Source organism: Podarcis erhardii (genome assembly GCF_964252035.2).
Source record: "Podarcis erhardii genome assembly, chromosome: 14".
NCBI lineage: Eukaryota > Metazoa > Chordata > Lepidosauria > Squamata > Lacertidae > Podarcis > Podarcis erhardii.
The window spans coordinates 50,321,487-50,344,160 of NC_138503.1; the positions used below are offsets into that span (position 1 = coordinate 50,321,487).

A 22,674-nucleotide genomic window follows, 5' to 3' on the forward strand; every position below is an offset into this window, starting at 1 on the left:
TTTTATAAATCATTTAATGGGTCGACACAAATAGAAGTGATTAATATTGCAGTTGTTGTATGAGGGATTTATCATTATGACCAGAATGTAATTGAAATTAACAAGATTTTGGAACGCAGAAATAAAGGAAATAATCAAACCATCGAATTTAGCATGCCACCTTATCTAAATTATATAATTCAGTATTTGAACAATTGGTATTAATAATTGTATTATAAATCGGTATTGTTATAATGAGGCTATTATGGGATTGTAATTGAAAAACTAATAAAACTAAAATAATAAAAATAAAAATAAAATTATTAAAAAAAGAATTAAGGATTAAAATCTACCTTTGAGAGAGGGCTTTGTATTTTCTTTTTCTTTCTTTCTTTTTTCATTTAGATTCGTTTCAGTAAAATTTATGGGGAGGGAGGGAGAGGGCCCAGCACTGCTTTTCTAGCTATGTAGCATGTGGACTGGGGCTCATCAGAGGCCGGGTCGCGAGATGCCCTGGTCTCAAACCCATCAGTTCTTAGATAGATAGGTAATTTATTACGGTCAAAGACCAGCTCGCCATCAGTTTCTTACAAGATGAAGGCCAGCATTTTGAACTAAACCGAGAAACAAGTCAGATTAGCAACCGAGTCCTGAGACGAAGCCATCTTCCGTGTCACCCCGAGTGGGGAGATCTTACCTGCTGCAAAGCAACCGCAGTGGCGGCCCGAACGCTGTCAAACAAGGGCAGTTTGGGCAAGTCACGTAGGAGCCACTGGTAGCCCTGCAGGAGCTCTGAGTCCCCAGAGTCTTCCTCCATGGGGTGGTCCTTCTCCTCTCTGTCACGGAGCCCTCCTTCTGAAAGCACCAAAGACAGGCCCTGCAGGAAGGAGGACAGAGGCAGATTAATACAATACAGTGGTGCCCCGCAAGATGAATGCCTCGCAAGACGGGAAACCCGCTAGACGAAAGGGTTTTCCGTTCTGGAGGTGCTTTGCAAAATGAATTTCCCTATGGGCTTGCTTCGCAAGACGAAAATGTCTTGCGAGTTCCTGCGGGGTTTTTTCCCCTCCCCCCCTTTTTCTAAGCCGCTAAGCCGCTTATCAGCTGATCCGCTAAGCCGCTTAACAGCTGATCCGCTAAGCCACTAAGCCGCTTATCAGCTGATCCGCTAAGCCGCTAATCAGCTGATCCGCTAAGCCGCTAATAGCGCTAATCCGCTAATAGCGCTAATCCGCTAATAGCGCTAATCCGCTAAGGCACTAATGGGCTTGCTTCGCAAGACGAAGAAATCTCAACTAAACATCCATGACAATGTCAGGAGCTTAGCCCTACACTCGAGCAGGACCCAACTGGCATGTTCTCTCCCTCCTGGTCGATCCTTCGGGAGCTTCATAAGCTTTCTTCTGCCCAAACATCACAGTGACTGATGCCAACCGACACCGACACACTTAGGGATCCGCAGAGTCTTTGCAGCTTGCGTGACAGAACCCCAGCAACTCGGCATGTTGCCTAGTCTACTTTATTTACATATAAACACACACGGAGCACTGCAACATGGCTCCCTCTCTCTCTAGCATCAGACAGCAAAGAGAAAAAACAAAGGACAACAGTCCCACTTCACGGAACACAGTCACACAAACATCCTGTCTCCGTCACGTCCCGCTCTGTGGAGTCAAAACATATTCCGTCATGTGATAGACAACAATCCTATGACTGCAATCACGGAGCAGGAATTCTAACAGACAGATAGATGGCTGTCCAACCTCTACTTAAAAAACCTACAAGTCTGCAACCTCCCGAGTGAGACAGCTCCACTGTCGAACAGCTCTTACTGTCAGGAAGTTCTTCCTGATGTTGAGTCGGAATCTCCTTTCTTGTAACTTCAAGCCATTGGTTCGGGTCTCCCCTCCAGAGCAGGAGAAAACAAGTTGCTCCCTCTTCCATGTGACAGTCCTTGAGGTATTTGAAGACGGCTATCCTGTCTCCTCTCAGTCTCCTCTTTTCCCAGGCTAAACATAACCAATTCCCTCAACCACTCCTCATATGGCTCGGTGGCAAAACTCTCTTTCAAAGAAGCCAACAAAGGGAGTAAAACACACCCCAAACCCTAAACAGTCTAGTGAGGGCTGCATTTGCTCAGTAGCCTCGGAATGTCAGCTAGAAAATAATAATAATAATAATAATAATAATAATAATAATAATAATAATAAACAACTAGAATGGAGAGTTGGCTGAAGACCCTGCTTAACTCTCAATCAGCTTAGGATTTATGGATATATCGCCATGTTTTGCTGCACTCGTGCTTACTGCCATTTGAATCTTATCCTTTTATTTGAAACCCACATCCGAATGGGTACACAGGGCTACAGGTGGCCAAGCTACCAGTGGAATAAGCTGCCTGACTTCTTGAGCTGAAGAAGCATCTTCCTGGGAAGCGGTCCCGTTTCAGGAGGCTCAAGAGAGGCCCGGCGACACCGTCCTCGCCATCTTCCTTACCTTCATGGCCAGCACCCGCGAGGCCACCTGGGAGGAGCTGAGGCGCCTCAGGAAATAGTCGAGGACTTCGCACGTGGTCTGCTCGTCGGCCTTGGGTCCCAACAGCAGGTCCTGGAGGCGTCCAAGCAGCTGCCTCTGCTTCTGCTGCCTCTGTGGAGAAAGAGGTCGCTGTTTCTTCCCAGCGGTTCCTCAGCTACTGGACCGCTGAGAGCTGATGTGGGGTAGCAGCTACCGCGGCCAGGCCAGGGCAAAGGAGGCTGGGGTTCAAAAAACCACTACTACAGTAGTAGTAGTAGTAATAGTAGTAGTACAGTGGTACCTCGGGTTACATACTGTCAGGGGTTCAGGAGCAGAGACACAGGAGAAGGAGCAAATGGAGAGTGAGGAGGAGGAATCCGAGGGGGGTGTAGGCAGTGACAGTGGTCAGAGAGAGTCCACGAGTCTCTCCAGCGAATCGGAAGATTCACAGAGAGGAGCACCGATGGCCAGGGCAAGGGGGAAACCCCAGAAGGAAGGGGCCAGCGGGGACTCCCTGAGCAGCAGTTGGAAATCAGGACCAGCGTCCCCACCAGAGGGTAGTGGGGGGGAGGAGTCCCAGGCATCGGGACCAGTCTTCCCACCACTAGAGGGAGGAGATGAGTCAGGATTGGCCACGCCTCCATCGGAGAGCGGGGAAACGGTCAGGAGGAAAGTCACCGGCTGGGCGCGCGCGCCAAGTTCAAATGTACAGGCGAGCGGCACAGCAGGTAGCCCGGATAGGGAGCCAGGTCCCAAAGCCCGCCGGAAGGAAGGGCAAGACCCAGGGGGGTCAGCGTCAGAAGAGTCCAGGAGGGAGGAAACCCCAGGGGGCAGAAGGACCCAGAGGAGGAAGGAACAGCGCAGGAGGTGGAGCCAGGCTAGGATCTTAAACTGGTGCGGAAGGGGGAGTGACTCAGAGGGGACTTCGCCTATCTAGAGTCTAGACGTAGGGTTGCACGCTCTGGCTTTAAAATGGAAATTATACTTCAATAAAGACTTTTGTACATAATAGCAGCCTGGCGTGGGTCCTCTGTGAGCTGGGACCTAGAGGCAACCCTGACACATACGCTTCAGGTTACAGACTCCGCTAACGCAGAAATAGTACCTCAGGTTAAGAACTTTGCTTCAGGATGAGAACAGAAATCGTGCTCCGGCGGCACAGCAGCAGCAGGAGGCCCCATTAGCTAAAGTGTTGCTTCAGGTTAAGAACAGTTTCAGGTTAAGTACGGACCTCCGGAACAAATTAAGTACTTAACCTGAGGTACCACTGTAGTAGTAGTAGTAATAATAATAATAATACTTTATTTATACACCGCCCATCTGGCTGGGTTTCCCCAGCCACTCTGGGTGGCTTCCAACAAAATATTAAAATACCGTAATGCATCAAACATTAAAAGCTTCCCTAAACAAGGCTGCTTTCAGATGTCTTCTAAAAGTCTGGTAGTAGTTGTTCTCTTTGACATCTGGTGGGAGGGCGTTCCACAGGGCAGGTGCCACTACCGAGAAGGCCCTCTGCCTGGTTCCCTGTAACTTGGCTTCTCGCAGTGAGGGAACTGCCTGAAGGCCCTCGGCGCTGGACCTCAGCGTCTGGGCAGAATGATGGAGGTGGAGACACTCCTTCAGCTATACTGGACCGAGGACATTTAGGGCTTTAAAAGTCAGCACCAACACTTTGAATTGTGCTCGGAAACGTACTGGGAGCCAGTGCAGGTGTTTCAAGACCAGTGTTATGTGGTCTCTGGCTTCCACCAGAGAATTATGGGGGCTGCAGTTTGCTAAGGGTGCTGAGGGTGTTTAGGAGATCTCCTGTATCCCTCACAGGGCAACCATCCCCAGAGTGGTTGAGCGATCAACTCCGCTTCACAGGAAACTCTGGGGAAATGGTAGCTCTGAGAGGAATATTGGGCTCTCTTAACAACCCTCAGCAACCTTAACAAATGGTGGCTGTCTACCAACGCTATCCAGTATGCAGGATGAGACCCTACCTGCCCGCAGACTGTCTCGCCAGAGTGGTGCATGCTCTGGTTATCTCCCGCTTGGACTACTGCCATGCGCTCTATGTGGGGCTACCTTTGAAGGTGACCCGGAAACTACAACTAATCCAGAATGCGGCTGCCAGACTGGTGACTGGGTGCATAACACAGGTCGTAAAAGATCTACACTGCCTCCCAGTACATTTCTGAGCGCAATTCAAAGTGTTGGTGCTGACCTTTAAAGCTCTATGTGGCCTCAGCCCTGTAGACCTCAAGGAGCGTCTCCACTCCCATCGTTCAGCCTGAGATCCAGCTCCAAGGGCGTTTTGGCAGTTCCCTCACTTGAGGGTCAATTTCAAAAAATCCCGCTGGAAAAATGGTTGTGTCCGTGTGGAGATGGCAGTACTGAATCAGTAGCTCATGTGCTTCTAGCTTGCATAAAGATTCGAGGACTAAGGTTCTTACCTCTCTACTACTATCCATAAATGGTCACTCAACCATTGCTACTGTGCTTGCAAAAACCATTGCTACTGTGTCCTTGCAAAAACTGTAGTTTTTTTAGCAGGGACAATTAGAATAACGTCTGTTGTTTGATTATTAATTTAAACCTCCAGAATGCATTTTGTATAGTTAGGTTTTTACCTCTGTCTTTGGTAAATTTTATTTTGTTTTATTGCTATGGCTAGTGGCCGATGCAAATAGAGAGCACCTACCTCTCGTTTCTTAGCACGCTGCTCTTTGCTTTCTCCTTCCTCTTCCTCCTCGCCAGAGGCGGATTCGTCAGCGGCGTCATGCAGAAGGAATTCACAAAGGCACTGCACCGGCAGAACATCCAAGGAGCCCTCGCTGGACTGAACCAGGTCTGCCAGCCAGGGCATCGATTGGGAAGACGCCTAAGGAAGAAGAGGGTCAGGTTTTCCTGTTGGACCCCCTCAGCCCACCTAAGCCCTGGGGCCTCCGGGTATAGGGCAGTAGATAAATCCAATAAATAAAATAAATAAAAAATAAGCCCACTTGGCTGCTTCAGTCTGCAGAACTGGCACTGCTACAGGTGCCACACAATACCTGCTCCACATCTGTAAGAAATCCATCTTTTGAGTGAGGAGGCTCCTACACTTTGGAACTACAGTGGTACCTTGCAAGACGAATGCCTCGTAAGACGAAAAACTCACAAGACGAAAGAGTTTTTCGTTTTTTGAGTTGCTTCGCAAGACGGATTTCCCTATGGGCTTGCTTCGCAAGACGAAAACGTTTTGCAAGTTTGTTCCCTTTGTCTTGCGAGTTTGTTTCTTTTTTCTTAAAACCATGCATTCACTTTGAGGAGCAACTCATAGCACGCGGTGTGGTAGCCTTTTTTGAGGTTTTTGAAGACTTTGGTGATTTTTGAAGCTTTTCCAAAGTCCGTGCTTCGCAAGACGAAAAAGTCGCAAGACGAAAAAACTCGTGGAACAAATTGATTTCGTCTTACGAGGCACCACTGTACTGATAACAGGCAGCACTCTTTATGGCGCCTGAAAAAAACATTTTTTGCTTAAGCAAGCCTACCCAGATACACCGAACGTTGACATGCCTTTAAATCTGTTTTTAGTTTACGTGGTCTTAATTTTTCAAATGTTCTAATTGTTTCTAAGTTTTCACTGAGGATCTTATCGTTTTCTTCTCTGAGTAAATTGCTTTGAGGTGTCTTCTTTTAAAAGAATGAATGAATGAATGGGTCTTTGAAGCTGGATGGAAAGCCAGAACTGATGGGATCAACCAAATAACTGGGATGGTGGAGGAATTCTGCAAACAGAGGGCCACCACCAAGCAGAGGCAACCGTGTGCCGTTCCCAACGCTCTCCAAAAGCCGCCCCGTTTCCAGCCTCAGCCTTCCATCTCCTCCCAACCCTCTTTCAGTCTTGCTCCCATTGAACAATCCTTGCTCCAACATTCTCAGCGCATCCAGACGTTGAGTCGAACCATTTGGTGCGACCCCAAAGGGTGCGACCCCGTTTCCCGATGGATAGCATTCAGAATGATGAAACCAAGCGGCAGTCCTCTGCTGCCTTCGATTCCCCTGCCCCCCCCCCACGAATGGCACTTCCCAGCCCTGGGGGTGACCCACCTGCCTCTGAATGATGTTGAGCAGGAAGTCGGGGTGTCTGCTGCGGCAGAGGAGGTGCCCCAAGCGGAGAGACTGGTTGAAGCTTTTTACCTGGTCCAGGACAGGCTGAGGTGGCCGGCGAGGGGGGCCCCTGAGAAGGGAAAAGAAGGGGGTCTCTTGGCTTTTCTCCCAACACTCCCCACCTCTCCACTGCTTCCCTGGAGGCTGCTAAAGCCTGGTCTGCCTCGAGGGGAGGCAGAAGCGAGGCAGCGCAGGCAAAGGACAGCACACAGGCCAGAGCGGCTAAGGCAAAGCTGTCAGACGGGCAGTTCACAAAGAAAAAAATGATTAGTACAGTCACTAGGCTGGATGAATCCCAAGCCAAAATTAAGACTGCCGGAAGAAATATCAACAACCTCAGATATGCAGATGACACAACCTTGATGGCAGAAAGTGAGGAGGAATTAAAGAACCTTTTAATGAGGGTGAAAGAGGAGAGCGCAAAATATGGTCTGAAGCTCAACATCAAAAAAACTAAGATCATGGCCACTGGTCCCATCACCTCCTGGCAAATAGAGGGGGAAGAAATGGAGGCAGTGATAGATTTTACTTTTTTGGGCTCCATGATCACTGCAGATGGTGATAATAATAATAATAATAATAATAATAATAATAATAATAAAAAATTTTTATTTATATCCCGCTCTCCCCAGCCGAAGCTGGGCTCAGGGCAGCTAACAACAATAAAAATAATCCAACGATTCCAAAAACATTTCATTATAAAAATTAATTAAAATCAAATTGATGGCAACCATTAAGCAAAATTCTGTGCAGATTGCCAGAGGAGGGGGGCCAGGCCCTGTGGAAAGATGTCAAGTCCCGCAGGGCCCTAGTCTCTTGTGACAAGAGCATTCCACCAGATTGGAGCCGCGGCCGAGAAGGCCCTGGCTCTAGTTGAGGCCAGCCTAACCTCTCTGTGGCCTGGTATCTTCAAGATGCTTTTATTTGCAGACCATAAGTTCCTCCATGGGACATACCAGGAGAGGCGGTCCCGTAGGTACGAGGGTCCTAGGCCGTATAGGGCTTTAAAGGTTAAAACCAGCACCTTAAACCTGATCCTGTACTCCACCGGGAGCCAGTGCAGCTGGTATAGTGAACTCGCAGCAAAGACCCCATAGGGAGTCTCGCCGCAGCATTCTGCACCCGCTGGAGTTTCTTGGTCAGTTTCAAGGGTAGCCCCACGTAGAGCGAGTTACAATAATCCAGTCTGGAGGTGACCGTCACGTGGATCACAGTGGCTAGGTCAGGGCAAGAGAGGTAAGGAGCCAATTGCTTAGCTTGGCGGAGATGAAAAAATGCTGCCTTTGTTACAGCTGTAATCTGCGCCTCCATAGAGAGGGAGGTATCAAAGATTACACCCAAACTCTTAACGGACGATGCTGGCAATAATTGCATCCCCGCAAGAGATGGGAGTTGCCCCCTCAATCCCATATCGCCCTGTCCCAGCCAGAGGACCTCTGTCTTCGAAGGATTTAACTTCAACCGGCTCCCACGTAACCATCCAGCCACAGCTTCCAGACACCTGGTCAGTGTGTCTGGGGCCGAGTCAGGATGGCCATCCATCAACAGATGAGTTGGGTGTCATTGGCATACTGATGGCAGCCCAGCCCAAAACTCCGGACAAGCTGGGCGAGGGGGCGCATAAAGATGTTAAAAAGCATCGGGGAGAGAATCGCACCCTGAGGCACTCCACACACCAAGGAGTGGCACGATGACAATTCCTCCCCAAGCGCCACCCTCTGTCCCCGACCAGAGAGAAACGAGCTCAGCCATTGAAGGACTGTGCCCTGAATCCCCACGTCGGCAAGGCGGTGGTCCAACAGACACGAAATTAAAAGACGCCTGCTTCTTGGGAGAAAAGCAATGACAAACCCAGACAGCATCTTAAAAAGCAGAGATATCACCTTATCGACTAAGTTCTGTATAGTTAAAGCTATGCTTTTCCCAGCAGTGATGTATGGAAGTGAGAGCTGGACCATCAAGAAGGCTGATCGCCGAAGAATGAATGCTTTTGAATTCTGGTGCTGGATGAGACTCTTGAGAGTCCCATGGACTGCAAGAAGATCAAACCTCTCCATTCTTAAGGAAATCAGCCCTGAGTGCTCACTGGAAGGACAGATCCTGAAGCTGAGGCTCCAATACTTTGGCCACCTCATGAGAAGAGAAGACTCCCTGGAAAAGACCCTGATGTTGGGAAAGTTTGAGGGCACAAGGAGAAGGGGACGACAGAGGACGAGATGGTTGGACAGTGTTCTTGAAGCTACCAGCAAGCTGCGGGAGGCAGTGGAAGACAGGAGTGCCTGGCGTGCTCTGGTCCGTGGGGGTCATGAAGCGTCAGACACGACTAAACAACTAAACAACAACAACCTCATGTTACGTTTGCTTCAGGTTACTTCTGGGTTTCGGAGGTTGTACATGCACAAAAGAGCTATATTGCGCTTTACACATGCGCAGAAGCGCCGAAACGCAACCCCTGCGTGTGCAGACGCAGCACTGCGTGTTGCAAACGTGCATTCTGCACGGATCACGTTCGCAACCCAAGCGTCCACTGTATTATGACAATTTTATTATTTATACCCTGCCCATCTGGCTGGGTTGCCCCGACCACTCAGATCAGCTTCCAACACATATAAAAAGACAATAAATCACCAAACATTAAAAACCTCCCCATACAAGGCTGCTTTCAGAGGTCTTCCAAGAGGTGTGAACTTCTTTATCTCCTTGACATCTGATGGGAGAATGTTCCACAGGGAGGGCTTCCGAATCCCCACCACCACCCACACCTTCATTTATGGTACATCCCATGATCTCCCCCCACTTTGAAAGACCTGAACTTGTGTCACTTGTGTCTCCTTTGGAATACAATTCCCATCCACCCCAACCGGCACAGTTCGAATCGTACAGAGGGCGCCGGGTTGGGGAAGGCTGCCCTGGGGGAACAGAGGCTGCTTACTGGGGATCCAGGCTGGTGAGCTGAGACAGCAGGAGGCTGCTGCTCTCTGTGATGGTCTGCTTGGTTGATGCCGCCGCCAGGTGGCCCTCGAAAGCGAGGATTTCTTGCTTCTCCCGCTGCGAGATCTGAAGTTCGCGGCTGATCATTTCTGTGCGGGTCTCTTCGTCCGTCAGAGTGCAAGGAGGGTAGGAGTAATTGCTGAGGGGAACATCAGGGGAATATAAGACCACAGGAGGAGATCAATGATGTTTCCTGGGATCACATTCCAGAGGGCAGTGTGGTGATCACACACGGTCCCCGGACATTTCACCATCTATTGATCCCTGTGCCACCACTTTATTTCTCGCTGCCACCACCCAGGCCCTACCTGGTACAATACTGAGTCCCGTCAGGGTTAAATTGGAACATAAACTTCTGTTTATTTATTGCAGTTTAACGAGCGTGTGGCTTCATAAATGGTATCGGTCAATTACAATCATGGGGTGCCTATCCAGACCTATAACTTCCGCTACCTGCTCTCACTCACTAAACCACCTCTCAGATATTTACTTGTCTTCCTAGCCCCTGACTCAGCTTATTTCACTACACTAACTCAACCTACCCACAGACTCTGTTCCAATTTACTCCCACTCCAACCAACCACCTAACTAACTCTCAACTAACTCCTCCCTTCGCCCTTCCGAGAGCTGGTTTTATAGTCCCTCTGACTCCACCCCCTGGGTTCTGATTGGGTAACCTGTTTAACTATTTCACCTCCAGCACTCTCATATGTTAACGTCACATGCAGGCACCACCACACAAAAGGCCCTGGTGTTAAGAGGACATAAAAGCAGTGTCAGGAGCACAGAACACTGTAAAGAGCACCTCTTCCAAGGGTCATAGCTGCTAACTCGGAGCTATCAGAAACTCTTGCCCTGCCTTCCCAGCCCTTCCCATTTTGAGTTTTCATCTGTGGTCAGGACAGGAGGACACCTCCTGTGCTAATCTTCAGCCTTCGGCTGGTTCCCCCACTCTTTTAATGTTAACGCAGCACCCACCTGCAGCCAGAATCCGTTTGGCCCACTCGGGAATCAGTCTCAACATCCTGCCCTATGTACAGACTAAGTTCCCCGAAATAGGCAGGATTAGCATACTTACTTAGTCATGGCCATTTCCATGAGCATCTTTAGCGTGGGGTACTCGTCCCAGGCAGCCAGACCTAAGACACAAGCGGGGTGGGGGGGGGAGAGAGAGAGAGAGAGAGAGAATTGAGATGGCACCATGCAGAACAGCCAGAGGTTTGAACACAGCTCTCTGCAATACTCTGCCCAATGACACACCTCTCCCCAGTAGATCACGTGTTATTTTTGGCTGTCAGTTCCTACCTTGAACTGGTGCCTTCTGGAAGTCGTTGGAATACAATTCCCATCACCCTCAGCTAATACACACACACACACACACACACACACACACACACACACGGACATAGACATAGACATAGACATACACACACACACACACACACACACACACACACAAATACAGTGGTACCTCGGGTTAAGAACTTAATTCATTCTGGAGGTCCGTGCTTAACTTGAAACTGTTCTTAACCTGAAGCATCACTTTAGCTAATGGGGCCTCCCACTGCTGCATGATTTCTGTTCTCACCCTGAAGCAAAGTTCTTAACCTGAGGTACTATTTCTGGGTTAGCGGAGTCTGTAACCTGAAGCGCCTGTAACTTAAAGCATCTGTAACCCGAGGTACCACTGTATATAATTAAATGGCCATGGCTTCCCCAGCAAAGAATAATGGGAGTTGTAGTTTGTTAAGGATGCTGAGATTTTCCCCGCTATTCCTTTCACAGACCTACAATTACTTGAGCTTCCTAGGAAAAGGGAATGACTTTCTGCCATTCAGAGCACTGCAGTTTGGTAAGGGGATATAGGGTTGCTGGACCAGATGAGCCCTGGGCCCGATCCAGCAGGCTCTTCTTTTTGTCCTCATTACACTCACCAATGTTTTCGGGGTTGAATGCAGCAACAACGAGCAAAAGAGGCCAAGCTTTCCAGTAGAGAGTAGAGATGGCCAGATTTGGAGGCTGGTACCTTCAAAGCAAACAGAAACAATCATATTGCATTGCTGTAGTTTTTTTTTTTTTTTTAATTGTTTCCCTTGCCTACTATTGGCTCCCCCCCCCTTATGTTTTCTGCTCACAATAAAATTAAGTTATTCTCTCTAGCCCAAGAGTTGCATGCATGCAAATGTTACCCAGGGGGCAGCTGGATGTTCTCTGGGTGGTGGTAAGTGCACAGGTTCAAGACGGCATCAATCAGTTGGATCCTCTCCACTCTCAAGACTTCAAGATCTAAAGGAAGCAGACGTATGTCATGAGCTGTGTGTTGATGCAATTCAATTTTTTAAGACTGCAGACTCAAAACTAGTGGAGTCCTAAAGGAAAACAGTGCAGATTCAACGAAGGGGAAAAGGAAATTAGGTTATACAGGAGTAACAGAAAGCACAGCTAAGCTGGCCCGGGTCTGGTCCATTGCCCAGATAGGATGATGCCCATGAATGCTGCCCAATGGAGCTTCGCAGAAAGAAAGCAGGGCAGAAAAATAAATGAGTAAAAATGGGAAAATAGAGACAAATACATTGGGGAGACACAGGGAAGTTTATAAGTGAAAAAGTCCTTCTGCCTCGATTGGAAATCTCACCTAGATTCCATTTACCTTCAAAGGTTGTGAGCAAACTCTGCTCTAATCTTATTTGTACAGTGGTACCTCTGGTTGCGAACAGGATCTGTTCCAGAGCCCAGAACGCAACCCGCGTCTGCGCGAGTCGTAATTCGACGCTTCTGCGCATGCGCGTGACGTCATTTTGTGCGTCTGCACATGCCCAAGAGGCGAAACCCAGAAGTAACCCCTTCCGGCACTTCCAGGTCGCCACGGGATGCAACCTGAAAAGATTTAACCTGAAGCAAACGTAACAAGAGGTATGACTGTATCTTTGCTGCCATGAGGGCCAGCCCCTTAGGTTACACTTTACACACACACACACACACACACACACACAAAAGGGCAACTTGTGTTTTTTTAAGAGACAGGATTATTTGGCAGGTGTTCATCCTGATTTTTGACTGGAGTCCTCACGCCATTTATAGTAGAAATGTGGAAACTGCGGCCTTGTTTATCATTTCCCCCCATCGTCCTTGGCCAATGGCCGCACTGGCTAGGTCCAGCAGCAGAGGAAGCTGCCCAGGCGCGTGGGGCGGCGTGCCCAGGGGTGGCGCGAGCCGCACCGCGGGGCTTCTGGAGTCTGCCTGCCTCCTCCCACTCAGCTGCCCTACAGCTGGGGGGCAGGCAGCAGGCAGACTGTTTGGGCAGCGTGGAGCCTGCGGATGCCAAGCCACCGTGTCTTTCCCAGGAGAGATGCGTGGCTCGGGCACGCTGCAGGCCCCACAGTGAGTGCTGCCTGGCATTTGGTCACCCCCCCAGTGGTGAAACCCGGGGCGCCCCGCACCCACCGCACTCCCCTTCCTCCACCCCTGGCTGGCTCTGATGCGAACCGGAGTCCAACAACAGTGGACGCTTTTGTTGAGTTCCTACCTAGAACTAGACTAGAACTAGTCTGTGTGTGTGGTTTGGGAGCTGCACAGTCAGGAAAAAAACAATACTGTCCAGAGTTATAAAGACTGCGGAGAGAACACTCTTTCCACCTTGGATCAAATCTATGCTTCCAGGTGCCATAAGAAAGCTGCAGAGATAGCGCAGGATAGTGCGCACCCCGGAAATTATCTCTTTCAGCTACTGCCTTCTGGAAGAAGGTACAGGGTTATAAAGACTAGGACTAGCCACCTGCGAAACAGTTTCTATCCAAATGCGATTTTGGTTTTAAACGCAGTGTAAGGAGTCTGTATGGAAGTATATTGTATTTAAAAATGGGGTATCAGAGTTTTTAGGGGGCTAACCAGGTTGGGATAACAGGCTTGTTGGGTTTTGAATGTCTTATGTAGATTTTTCAATTTCGTTGACAATGACAATAAAGATTATCGTATTGTAGATGACCCTCCGGGTCCCTTCCGACTCTACAGTTCTATGAGTCTAGCACCTGGAGATGCATAAGCAAAATAAAACTGGTGGGTGTGTGAAACCGAGGCTTCACTTCCAGAATCCTACCGTCTGCCTGCACAGCTGCCGCCCGTTTCACCAGATGGTCTGCAAGCTCCATGGCATCGGCGGGGCCGAGAGGCAGATCCCGCGACAGGCCGATCACGAGGATGCGCATGAGTGTGTCTTCGAGGATCGGCACTTCAGAGCAGAGGCGGAGGTAGAAGCTGGTGAGAGAAAGGGAGGGAGAGAGAAAGAGCTACTGACAGACTGAAGGTACATTCTTTCACCTTTGGTGGACATGCCCAAGGATTAAGACTTTCTGGGAGATGATCTACAATGAAATGAAAAAGGTATTTAACTATACCTTTCTGAAGAAACCAGAGGCCTTTCTCCTGGGCATGGTCGGCCAATTGGTGTCAAAGAAGGATAGAACTTTCTTTACGTATGCAACAACAGCAGCAAGAATACTTATTGCAAAGTATTGGAAGACACAAGATTTACCCACCGGGGAAGAATAGCAGATGAAGGTGATGGACTACATGGAACTGGCAGAAATAACTGGCAGAATCCGAGACCAGGGAGAAGAGTTGGTGGAAGAAGATTGGAAAAAAATTTAAAGTTTATCTACAGAAATATTGTAAAATTAAGGAATGTTAGAAGGATGTTGGAATGACTATGTGGTTTTAGCAGAAATGTTATAAAGGATTAAGTAAAAAAGGATTGGCAATTAGTGAAAGAGGAGAATGTAAAATTATAGTATATCAAGATAAATTTTTAGGATAAAAATAAAGATGGAAAGGATTTGCTGAAATATCTAATTGAACTAGAATACAAAAAAGGGAGGTGTGAGGGGGTCAAGGAAATAAGCAAAGGAAAGAAAGTTATGTAAAGGTTGGATTTTTTTGTGCTGTGTTTGTTTAACTTTTTCTACTACTTTTCTTTTTGTAACCTTCAAAACCTTAATAAAATCTATTATAAAAAAAAGAGAAAGAGCTACTGACTTCCAAATAGTCAGTCCATATAGGGTGCAAAGTCAAACAGATCAGCAAACCTAGCTGTCAGGTGCTGTTGCGGTTGCTTGAGAGCAACCAGGCGGGACTCTGACCTGTCTTTTACAGGCTTTATTTTGGTGCAAACTATTTACAGGGACGCGGGTGGCGCTGTGGGTAAAATCTCAGCGCCTAGGACTTGCCGATCACATGGTCGGCGGTTCGAATCCCCGCGGCGGGGTGTGCTCCCGTTGCTCGGTCCCAGCGCCTGCCAACCTAGCAGTTCGAAAACACATCAAAGTGCAAGTAGATAAATAGGGACCGCTTACCAGCGGGAAGGTAAACGGCGTTCCGTGTGCTGCGCTGGCTCGCCAGATGCAGCTTGTCACGCTGGCCACGTGACCCGGAAGTGTCTGCAGACAGCGCTGGCTCCCGGCCTCTAGAGTGAGATGAGCGCACAACCCTAGAGTCTGTCAAGACTGGCCCGTACGGGCAGGGGTACCTTTACCTTTACCTTTTATTTACAGTGAAGAGCGTCATAAGTTCATGTCTGGCTCAATCGCTGGCAGAATCCGGGAGTGGTCTGTTTTTGTACCTCCCCCAGCATAAAAGTCGCATCACCCCCAGCCTTTTCTGCCCCTCCCTGTGCCTCAGACTACTGCGCATGATGGGCGATGGCAAAGGCGTGCTTCCCTCCTCTCCGGCTGCCTCAGGCGTGGTGTTAAGGCTCTTCCTAGCATCCTCTGGTCCTTGCACCTCCTCTCCACTGGAGATGGGGCTTTCCTCCTCCCCACGAAGAGGAACTGCTTTGCAAGATTTTTGGAGGCTCCCTATGACACAACGGCTCTTCTATCTCTCACCTCTGGCCGATGGCAGTTCCCTGACACTAGCCAATAACTTTTTGGCATAAGAGTGACAATCTTTTTCCTTGGGCTTTTGTGGGTTTTAAAAATAAATAAAGCCAAGCCAAGCCCCCGACTTACTTGCGGTCGCTCTCGGGAGGCCAGTTGTCCCATTTGTAGTAGGTCTCTGGCTGCTCTGTGAACAGCACTTTGTGGAGGCTTAAAAAATAAGAAAAAGCGATGTGTCAGAATCAGTTGATCCAGGAAGAAAAGGGTCAAGGTTCAGGAGCCCGAGAACCGGAGGAAATGTTCCAAGGCTGCACAGGAGCAGCAAAGTTGCTCCAACGGGATTCCCTGCCCACCCACCAAGCTTTCAAGTGGAGGGGTGACGGGTTTGTGCCGTCCATCAGGCAATGGTTTTTTCCACCTGCATTGCCCCACCCTCCAGCCCCAGGAGTCTTCATAAGGGAGCGGTTTCCAGAGGAAGAACTGTAGGGGTGAGAGACATGTGGGGATTGGTTTCCCTAGTGCTGCCCCACCTCTAGCCCAAGGAACCTTCAGGAAGGAGTTGCTGCCACGGGTATTACCGTACTTTTCTGTGTATAAGACTATGTATTTTTTTCTTGAAAAATCATGCTAAAAAGTGGGGGTCGTCTTATACATGGGTAGGGCATAGGGTGGATGTATGATTGCTTGCTGCTGAGGCTGTCAGTGGCTATTGTGTGTGTTATTGGTTGCTGTGTCAATGGGCGGCGTTGATTGGCTTACGCTCTGGCAGTCGGGCGCGGATGATTGGCAGCTTCTGTCGGCGATGGGATAGGCAGGAGGTGGATTTAGCGACGAGTGTGGGGTGTGGAGGAGCGATTTTTGGCAATCCTCCGCAAAGCTCAACAACAACTCTGTGACATTTCCCCCCATTTTCTTATATTTGAGTCCCCCAAAATAGGGGGTATCTTATACATGGGGGCGTCTTATACACAGAAAAGTACGGTATGTGCCTGGGCATTTTAATGAGCCGAACAGATTGAAAGATTATCAGTCATGGGGATGTGGGAAGTGTGTGTATGAATTGAACAGTGCTTAGTTGAATTTTGGCTGCTGTTGTGCCAACGGTAATATTGCTTTCTAGATTACAAATACAGTAGTCCTAAAACATGGCTATAATCGTGATACTTTGTTTTGTAGTAGTTGTTTTGTTAATAGCGCCTTATAATTGAAACTGTTTCACTGATGATTTGTAATTGTTTTACTGGTGACTTGCTCATTATTTACTGCTTGAAGCAGGGATCTCACCGTTTGAATGAAAATCAGCATAGAAATGTAACCCATCAATCAATGTCCAGCGGCTTCCCTGTCCCTGTGGGGATTCATGGTCTGCAGGTGGGGCTGGGAGGTTGAATCTCTTCTTGTTGTACCGCCTCTCCCTGGGAGACAGCACCAGACCTACCTCCCCATCCCCTCTGTATCTTCCAGCTGTCACAGCTGGTCATGCCTCTGGGCCCCCCTGTCCTAAGAGCCTAAGAGGAGCCCGCTGGGTCACGCCAATGGCTCACCTAATCTAGCATGCTGTTCTTACATTGTGTTTCCGAGCACAATTCAAAGTGCTGGTGTTGACCTTTAAAGCCCTAAACGGCCTCGGCCCAGTATACCAGAAGGAGCGTCTCCGCCCCCATCGTTCTGCCCGGACGCTGAGGTCCAGTGCCGAGGGCCTTCTGGCGGTTCCCTCATTGCGAGAAGCAAAGCTACAGGGAACCAGGCAGAGGGCCTTCTCAGTAGTGGTGCCTGCCCTGTGGAACGCCCTCCCATCAGAAGTCAAAGCGATAAATAACTACCTGACATTCAGAAGACATCTTAAGGCAGCCCTGTTCAGGGAAGTTTTTAATCTGTGATATTTTAGTGTATTTTTGGTTTTTATGGAAGCCGCCCAGAGTGGCTGGGGAAACCCAGCCAGATGGGCGGGGTACAAATAATAAATTATTATTATTATTATTATTATTATTATTATTATTATTATTATTACACTGGCCAACCAGATGACTGGGGAAAACCCATATGCAGGACTCAAGCACAAGAGCAATTCTCCCCTCCTATGGTTTCCAGAAACCAGTATTCATAAGCATTGCTGCCATCACTAGCTCTTTCCTCCGTGAAATTGCCTAATCCTCTTTTAAAGTCAACCAAGTTGGCACCTGTCACTGCTTCCTGATTGGAGCTCCTTCCATAGCTTCGACGCCTCCCTTTCCATGGAGGCGCAGGTTGCAGCCACAGCAAAGGTGGCATTTTCCCATCTCCGCCGTATTAAGCAGTTGGTCCCTTACCTTTCTCGCCCTGATCTGGCCACAGTGATCCATGTGACGGTCACCTCCAGGCTTGATTATTGTAACTTGCTCTATGCGGCCTGTCCTTGAAGCTGACCCAGAAACTCCAGTGGGTGCAGAATGCTGCGGCAAGGCTCCTTACGGGGTCCTCGCCGCGGGATCACATTCATCCAGTGCTTTACCAACTGCACTGGCTCCCGGTGGAGTCCAGGGTCAGGTTTAAGGTGCTGGTTTTGACCTTTAAAGCCCTATGCGGCCTAGGACCCACGTACCTACAGGATCGCCTCTCCTGGTTGGCCCCGCAGAGGACCTTAAGGTCTACAAATGATAACACTTTGGAGGTCCCAAGTCGCAAGATGGTTAGATTGGTTTCAATTAGGGCCAGGGCCTTTTCAGTACTGGCCCTGACTTGGTGGAACGCTCTGTCACAAGAGACCAGGGCCCTGCGGGACTTGACATCTTTCCGCAGGGCCTGCAAGACAGAGCTGTTCCACCTGGCCGTTGGTTTGGACTCAGTCTGACCCTTATGTTTCCCTTCCCCCATGGTTTTGATCTATGGGATACTTTTAAAATGAGGCTGCGTTTTAAATTGCATTTTAACCTGTATTTTAAATTTGTTCCCCCCCCCCCATTTTGTTTTTACTGTAATTTTACTGGTGTTAGCCACCCTGACCCGGCTCTGGCCGGGGAGGGCAGGGTATAAATAAAATTTATTATTATTATTATTATTATTATTACTACTACTACTACTACTACTACGACGTGCTGAATCTTTATCTGTCCTGAATCTTCCCACAATATCTCTTGGGCAGGGAAGGAGCAAGCTCTTACCTTCTCAGAAGATCCATGCATGCCCCCCCCCTTTCATCTTTTTCTGATTCCCCACCCTCTGCCTCCTGACCCCTAGACAGAATCCTGATCTGAATGAGGGTGCTCAGAGGGAACGCAGGACATTCCCCAAAGAGGCCAGTGCACCATCAACACCACCATCTCCAGCTCAGCTGCTTACCAGTGAACGTATTCTTTGGGAGCCAGTTTGGTGATGGAGGGAACCACCGTGTGCAGCCACCAAACCGCGTCTCTCTGGATGGCTGCGATCTGGTTCTGGAAGGCACGCAGGACCTCCAAGTCTGGGGAGAAGGAGAGAGGCAGAGGAGGTCAGAAGTAACATCATCTGGTCCCAGGACGGCAGAGCCAGGACACCCTTTTGCACACAGCCATGGTGGGGAAGGGGCAAAGGCAAAGGGCAAAAGTCAGCATCTTGCCCATCTTACTTAAAACAGGTAGGTCAAGGTTCTAGGCCAGGGTGGGCAATCTGCAGCCAAAGGGGCCTCATTTCTTTTCTTTTTTTCTTTTTATTTCATCAAACATTAAAACAAACAAAAAAAACCATACATAATACATACGCACAGAAAAGACATACATAAAGAAAGACAAATAATAACAAGAGAAAACAAAAAGAAAAAAAAATAGAAAGAAATCTCCTAACATACGATACAAATTAGCTTACATTTACTAAAGAACACACAACACCAATTGACTTCCCTTCATCTCGGTTTCAGGATATATTATATGATTTTTTATCTGCAGTTTCTTTTCCTCAGAAAACTCTTTACATCACAAGTGTTACATCGCACCTACTGTGATTTTTAGATTTTTTACCTCTGTTTCCATATATGTCATAAATTTATTCCAATCTTTGTTAAACTCTATGTCTTTTTGATTTCTTATTTTCTGTGTCATTTTTGCCAATTCTGAATAATCAAATAATTTATATTGCCACTCATTTATAGTTGGGATTTTTGATGTCTTCCAATTCTGCGCTATTAGAGTTCTGGCAGCCACTGTCACGTACTGAAAGAGTGTTTGATCTTCCTTTTTGATTTCCTCTCCAATTATTCCAAGCAGAAAGGCTTCGGGGTTTTTTATAAAGGTATATTTGAGGATTTTTTTTAGTTCATTGTAGATAGATTCCCAGAATTTTTTGATAGACTCACACAACCACTACATATGATAAAAATCGCCCTCCTTGATCTTGCATTTCCAGCATAATTTATCACAAAGGGGCCTCATTTCATGCACTTCTCGGCCTGATTTCAAAAGCCTTCCAGAAGTGATCAGACCTTTTGGCAAGAGAGGTCAAGTCCTTTCCTGGGCTGGGATGGAAGCAGGAAAGCGAGAGGGAGATGCAAGGGTGTGGAGGGATGGCTAGAGGGGGGAGAAGGGGCAAGAAAGAGAGAGATAAAAAGGAAACAGGGTAGTAGGAAGAGAGAAGAGGTGACCCCACCCTTTTTGGTGTGACCCTGCCTACCACTGGTTTCAGTCCTGCCCCCCCAACCAAAATGCGGCTCCAAACAGGTTACCATGGGGGAAAATGTGGCTCTCAACACAAAAAGCCCTGTTCTTAAGTCCGGGCAGACAGATCTGAAGGGTGGGTGGCGGCAATAAGAAAATTCATTTTATAAATTCGTTTTATTTATATTTATTAATTAGAATTTATGTACCACCCTATACCTGGAGGTCTCAGGGTGGTTCACAGAACAAAATCAAAATGTAAAACCACAATATATATAATCAAAATGAAAACAACAAGCCAATAACACTCCCCCCAAAGAACATTTCAAAAAATTAACTAGAGTTCAATTTTTTGCCTGCAAGAGTTATCCTGTTAACAATGTTCAGATGCGGATTAAGAAAAAGAGATAGTAAGGATCACATGATCCCCGGGAAACTAGAGGGATCCTTTGCTGCAGGACTGACTTTGGAAAATATGGCCCCTGACTCTTGCAAACAAAACCACTGCTGCTGTCTGTGCAATTTGGGCATGAAAATGCTTCACCTTTAATTGATAAAAGAGGGCAACGTTCTCGAAACAGGCTGTGGGACTGACAACGCACGGCAACAAAGCTCAGATCTATTATGACAGACATGTGATGGAATTAATAATTTAATTTATTTACGTGCTTTATTTTCACATCGGTTCCGGGCAGCGTCTCCAGAGCAGGCCCACAGATCCTACATGTCTACCCAGCTCCCTCTTCCTCGCCCTGTTTTTAGAGACTAAGCCAGGAGATGCAACCCACTTACTCTTCTTTTCTCCTTTGTCCCACGCGAGGCCGGCTTCCTTCACCTGGGCAGTGATGCTGAGCATCATGGAGACGGCCAGCAGGTCTGTGATGTGGATGACAAAGCGGTCCTGCCGGGGGTAAGAGGGGAGGATGGTGAATATGGGGGTGGGGGTCGCCGGGAGGCAGGACAGGCCCCCAGGCAAACGACATATGTGCCAGCCTGTCTCTCCCTTCTGCGTGTCGCTCGGGAGATCCATCAGTCTTCTTCCCCGACGTGCTTCCGTGACTCATGTCTTGGGACGTGAGCGCACACTGCCTTAGCAGAGTCAACAACAGCAGAGCTAGACTCGAGGTTTGAGTACTAAGCTACTACTATTATATACAAATCAGGACAAAGGAAAACATGGTTCCTCTCTGCTTCCTCAGAGAGAGGGGGATACAAAAATACAACAACAGAATGGAACGGTGTACATCAGGGGTCGGCAAAGTTTTTGTGGCTTGGGCTGGTTCACGGTCCCGCAGACGCCACGGTGGGCCGGAGTGCGTGTTCACGCACGCATGCGCGAATGCTATTTGCGGCGCTCCTTCCAGTGCGGAGGAGGCATGCGCAGCTTCACATTGGCTTCATCCTGCTGCCCTGCGGAAGCTTCGCGGGCTACCCCAGAAGCCAGAACAGCTAGAGGGAGTGCTGCGCAGCGCTCCCTCTAGCTGTTCTAGCTTCTGCCTTAGTGGCACGAAGCCTCGGCAGGGCACCGGGGAGCCTTCATCCCGCTGCCCTGTGGAAGCTTCGCGCGGCTATCCCTGGCTTTTGCGGGAGGTGCGTCTTATGTTCCGGTGCGTCTAATAGTGCGAAAAATACGGTAAACATCGCACACAGGAAATTTATAGGACGTAGAACTTCTGTTACAGAAATAAGATTCATTAAATCTGATAATACGAATGGAAGTCAAAAGCTCTGTAGCTGTGGGATAAGGGATTAAGAACAAGACTGAACGTAGTTGGATTAATTAAGATTTCGGAAGCAGGATAGAAAAAACCCCACATTCAGTAAAGACCAAAAGTTCATCGAGGACTGGGGGAAATATGTGGACTATCTGAAAAATATATGTGGTGTGAATACAACGCTAGTGGGATTTAAAGAGGCACTGTAAAAAAGAAAATAAGTATTGTTTATGAGAAATATTGGGAGTAAGGGAGAAAAATGGCAATACGAAAGAAGTGAATGTGTATTAAAGGTATAACTACGGAGGATTGTCAGAGACGCTGAAGGAAGTCAAAAAACAATTATTTGTTGTATGTGGGTTTAAATGAATAATTGGATGGAAATTTATAAAATATATAATAATAAAAAATTATTGGAAAAAAAGAAAAAAAACCCACATTCCACCTTGAAATCCAGCACACAGGAAGTCACACAAAATGTATAATCGACTTTATAATTGGTATATGTTGGATTATGAATTGTAATTAGATATTGACAAAATGTGGTTTTTAGCGGATTTTAGTAATTGAAAATTACAAAAAAAATTACAAAAGCAAACAAAAACAAAAACACGGAAGGAACACACCATACAAGGCGCCTTTCGCAGAAACAGCTGGTGGGGGAAACCAAGCGGGCCTCTCACCTTGAACTCCATCTCGGCGTACTGAGGCTCCTTCCGCTCCTGCATGAGACCGAGGCAGAAAGCCTGGAAGTTGATCTCGTGCTTCGTCTGCTTGATGATCTCCCGCAGCAAGGCCCGCGAGGCGCGCAGGTAGTCGTCTTTGTTGGTCAGCAGATCTTGGAAGACCATCGCCAGGAACTGG

At 48.0% G+C, this 22,674-nt stretch overlaps 1 protein-coding gene across 1 annotated transcript in view; it reads right to left on the minus strand.

The window, feature by feature from the left end:
- Positions 1–22,674, minus strand: part of INTS1 (integrator complex subunit 1) — an 83,941-nt gene that overhangs the window by 44,763 nt on the left and 16,504 nt on the right. Inside the window, exons 10-22 of the mRNA XM_081839469.1 lie at positions 22,494–22,670; positions 20,888–20,996; positions 18,810–18,930; positions 15,624–15,701; positions 13,718–13,875; positions 11,811–11,907; positions 11,556–11,647; positions 10,700–10,760; positions 9,563–9,760; positions 6,571–6,700; positions 5,180–5,359; positions 2,476–2,625; positions 677–856 (exon numbers count right to left, since the gene is read on the minus strand). Of these exons, the coding sequence (XP_081695595.1) occupies positions 677–856; positions 2,476–2,625; positions 5,180–5,359; positions 6,571–6,700; positions 9,563–9,760; positions 10,700–10,760; positions 11,556–11,647; positions 11,811–11,907; positions 13,718–13,875; positions 15,624–15,701; positions 18,810–18,930; positions 20,888–20,996; positions 22,494–22,670 (1,731 nt within the window). The remainder of the gene's footprint in view (positions 1–676; positions 857–2,475; positions 2,626–5,179; positions 5,360–6,570; positions 6,701–9,562; positions 9,761–10,699; positions 10,761–11,555; positions 11,648–11,810; positions 11,908–13,717; positions 13,876–15,623; positions 15,702–18,809; positions 18,931–20,887; positions 20,997–22,493; positions 22,671–22,674) is intronic.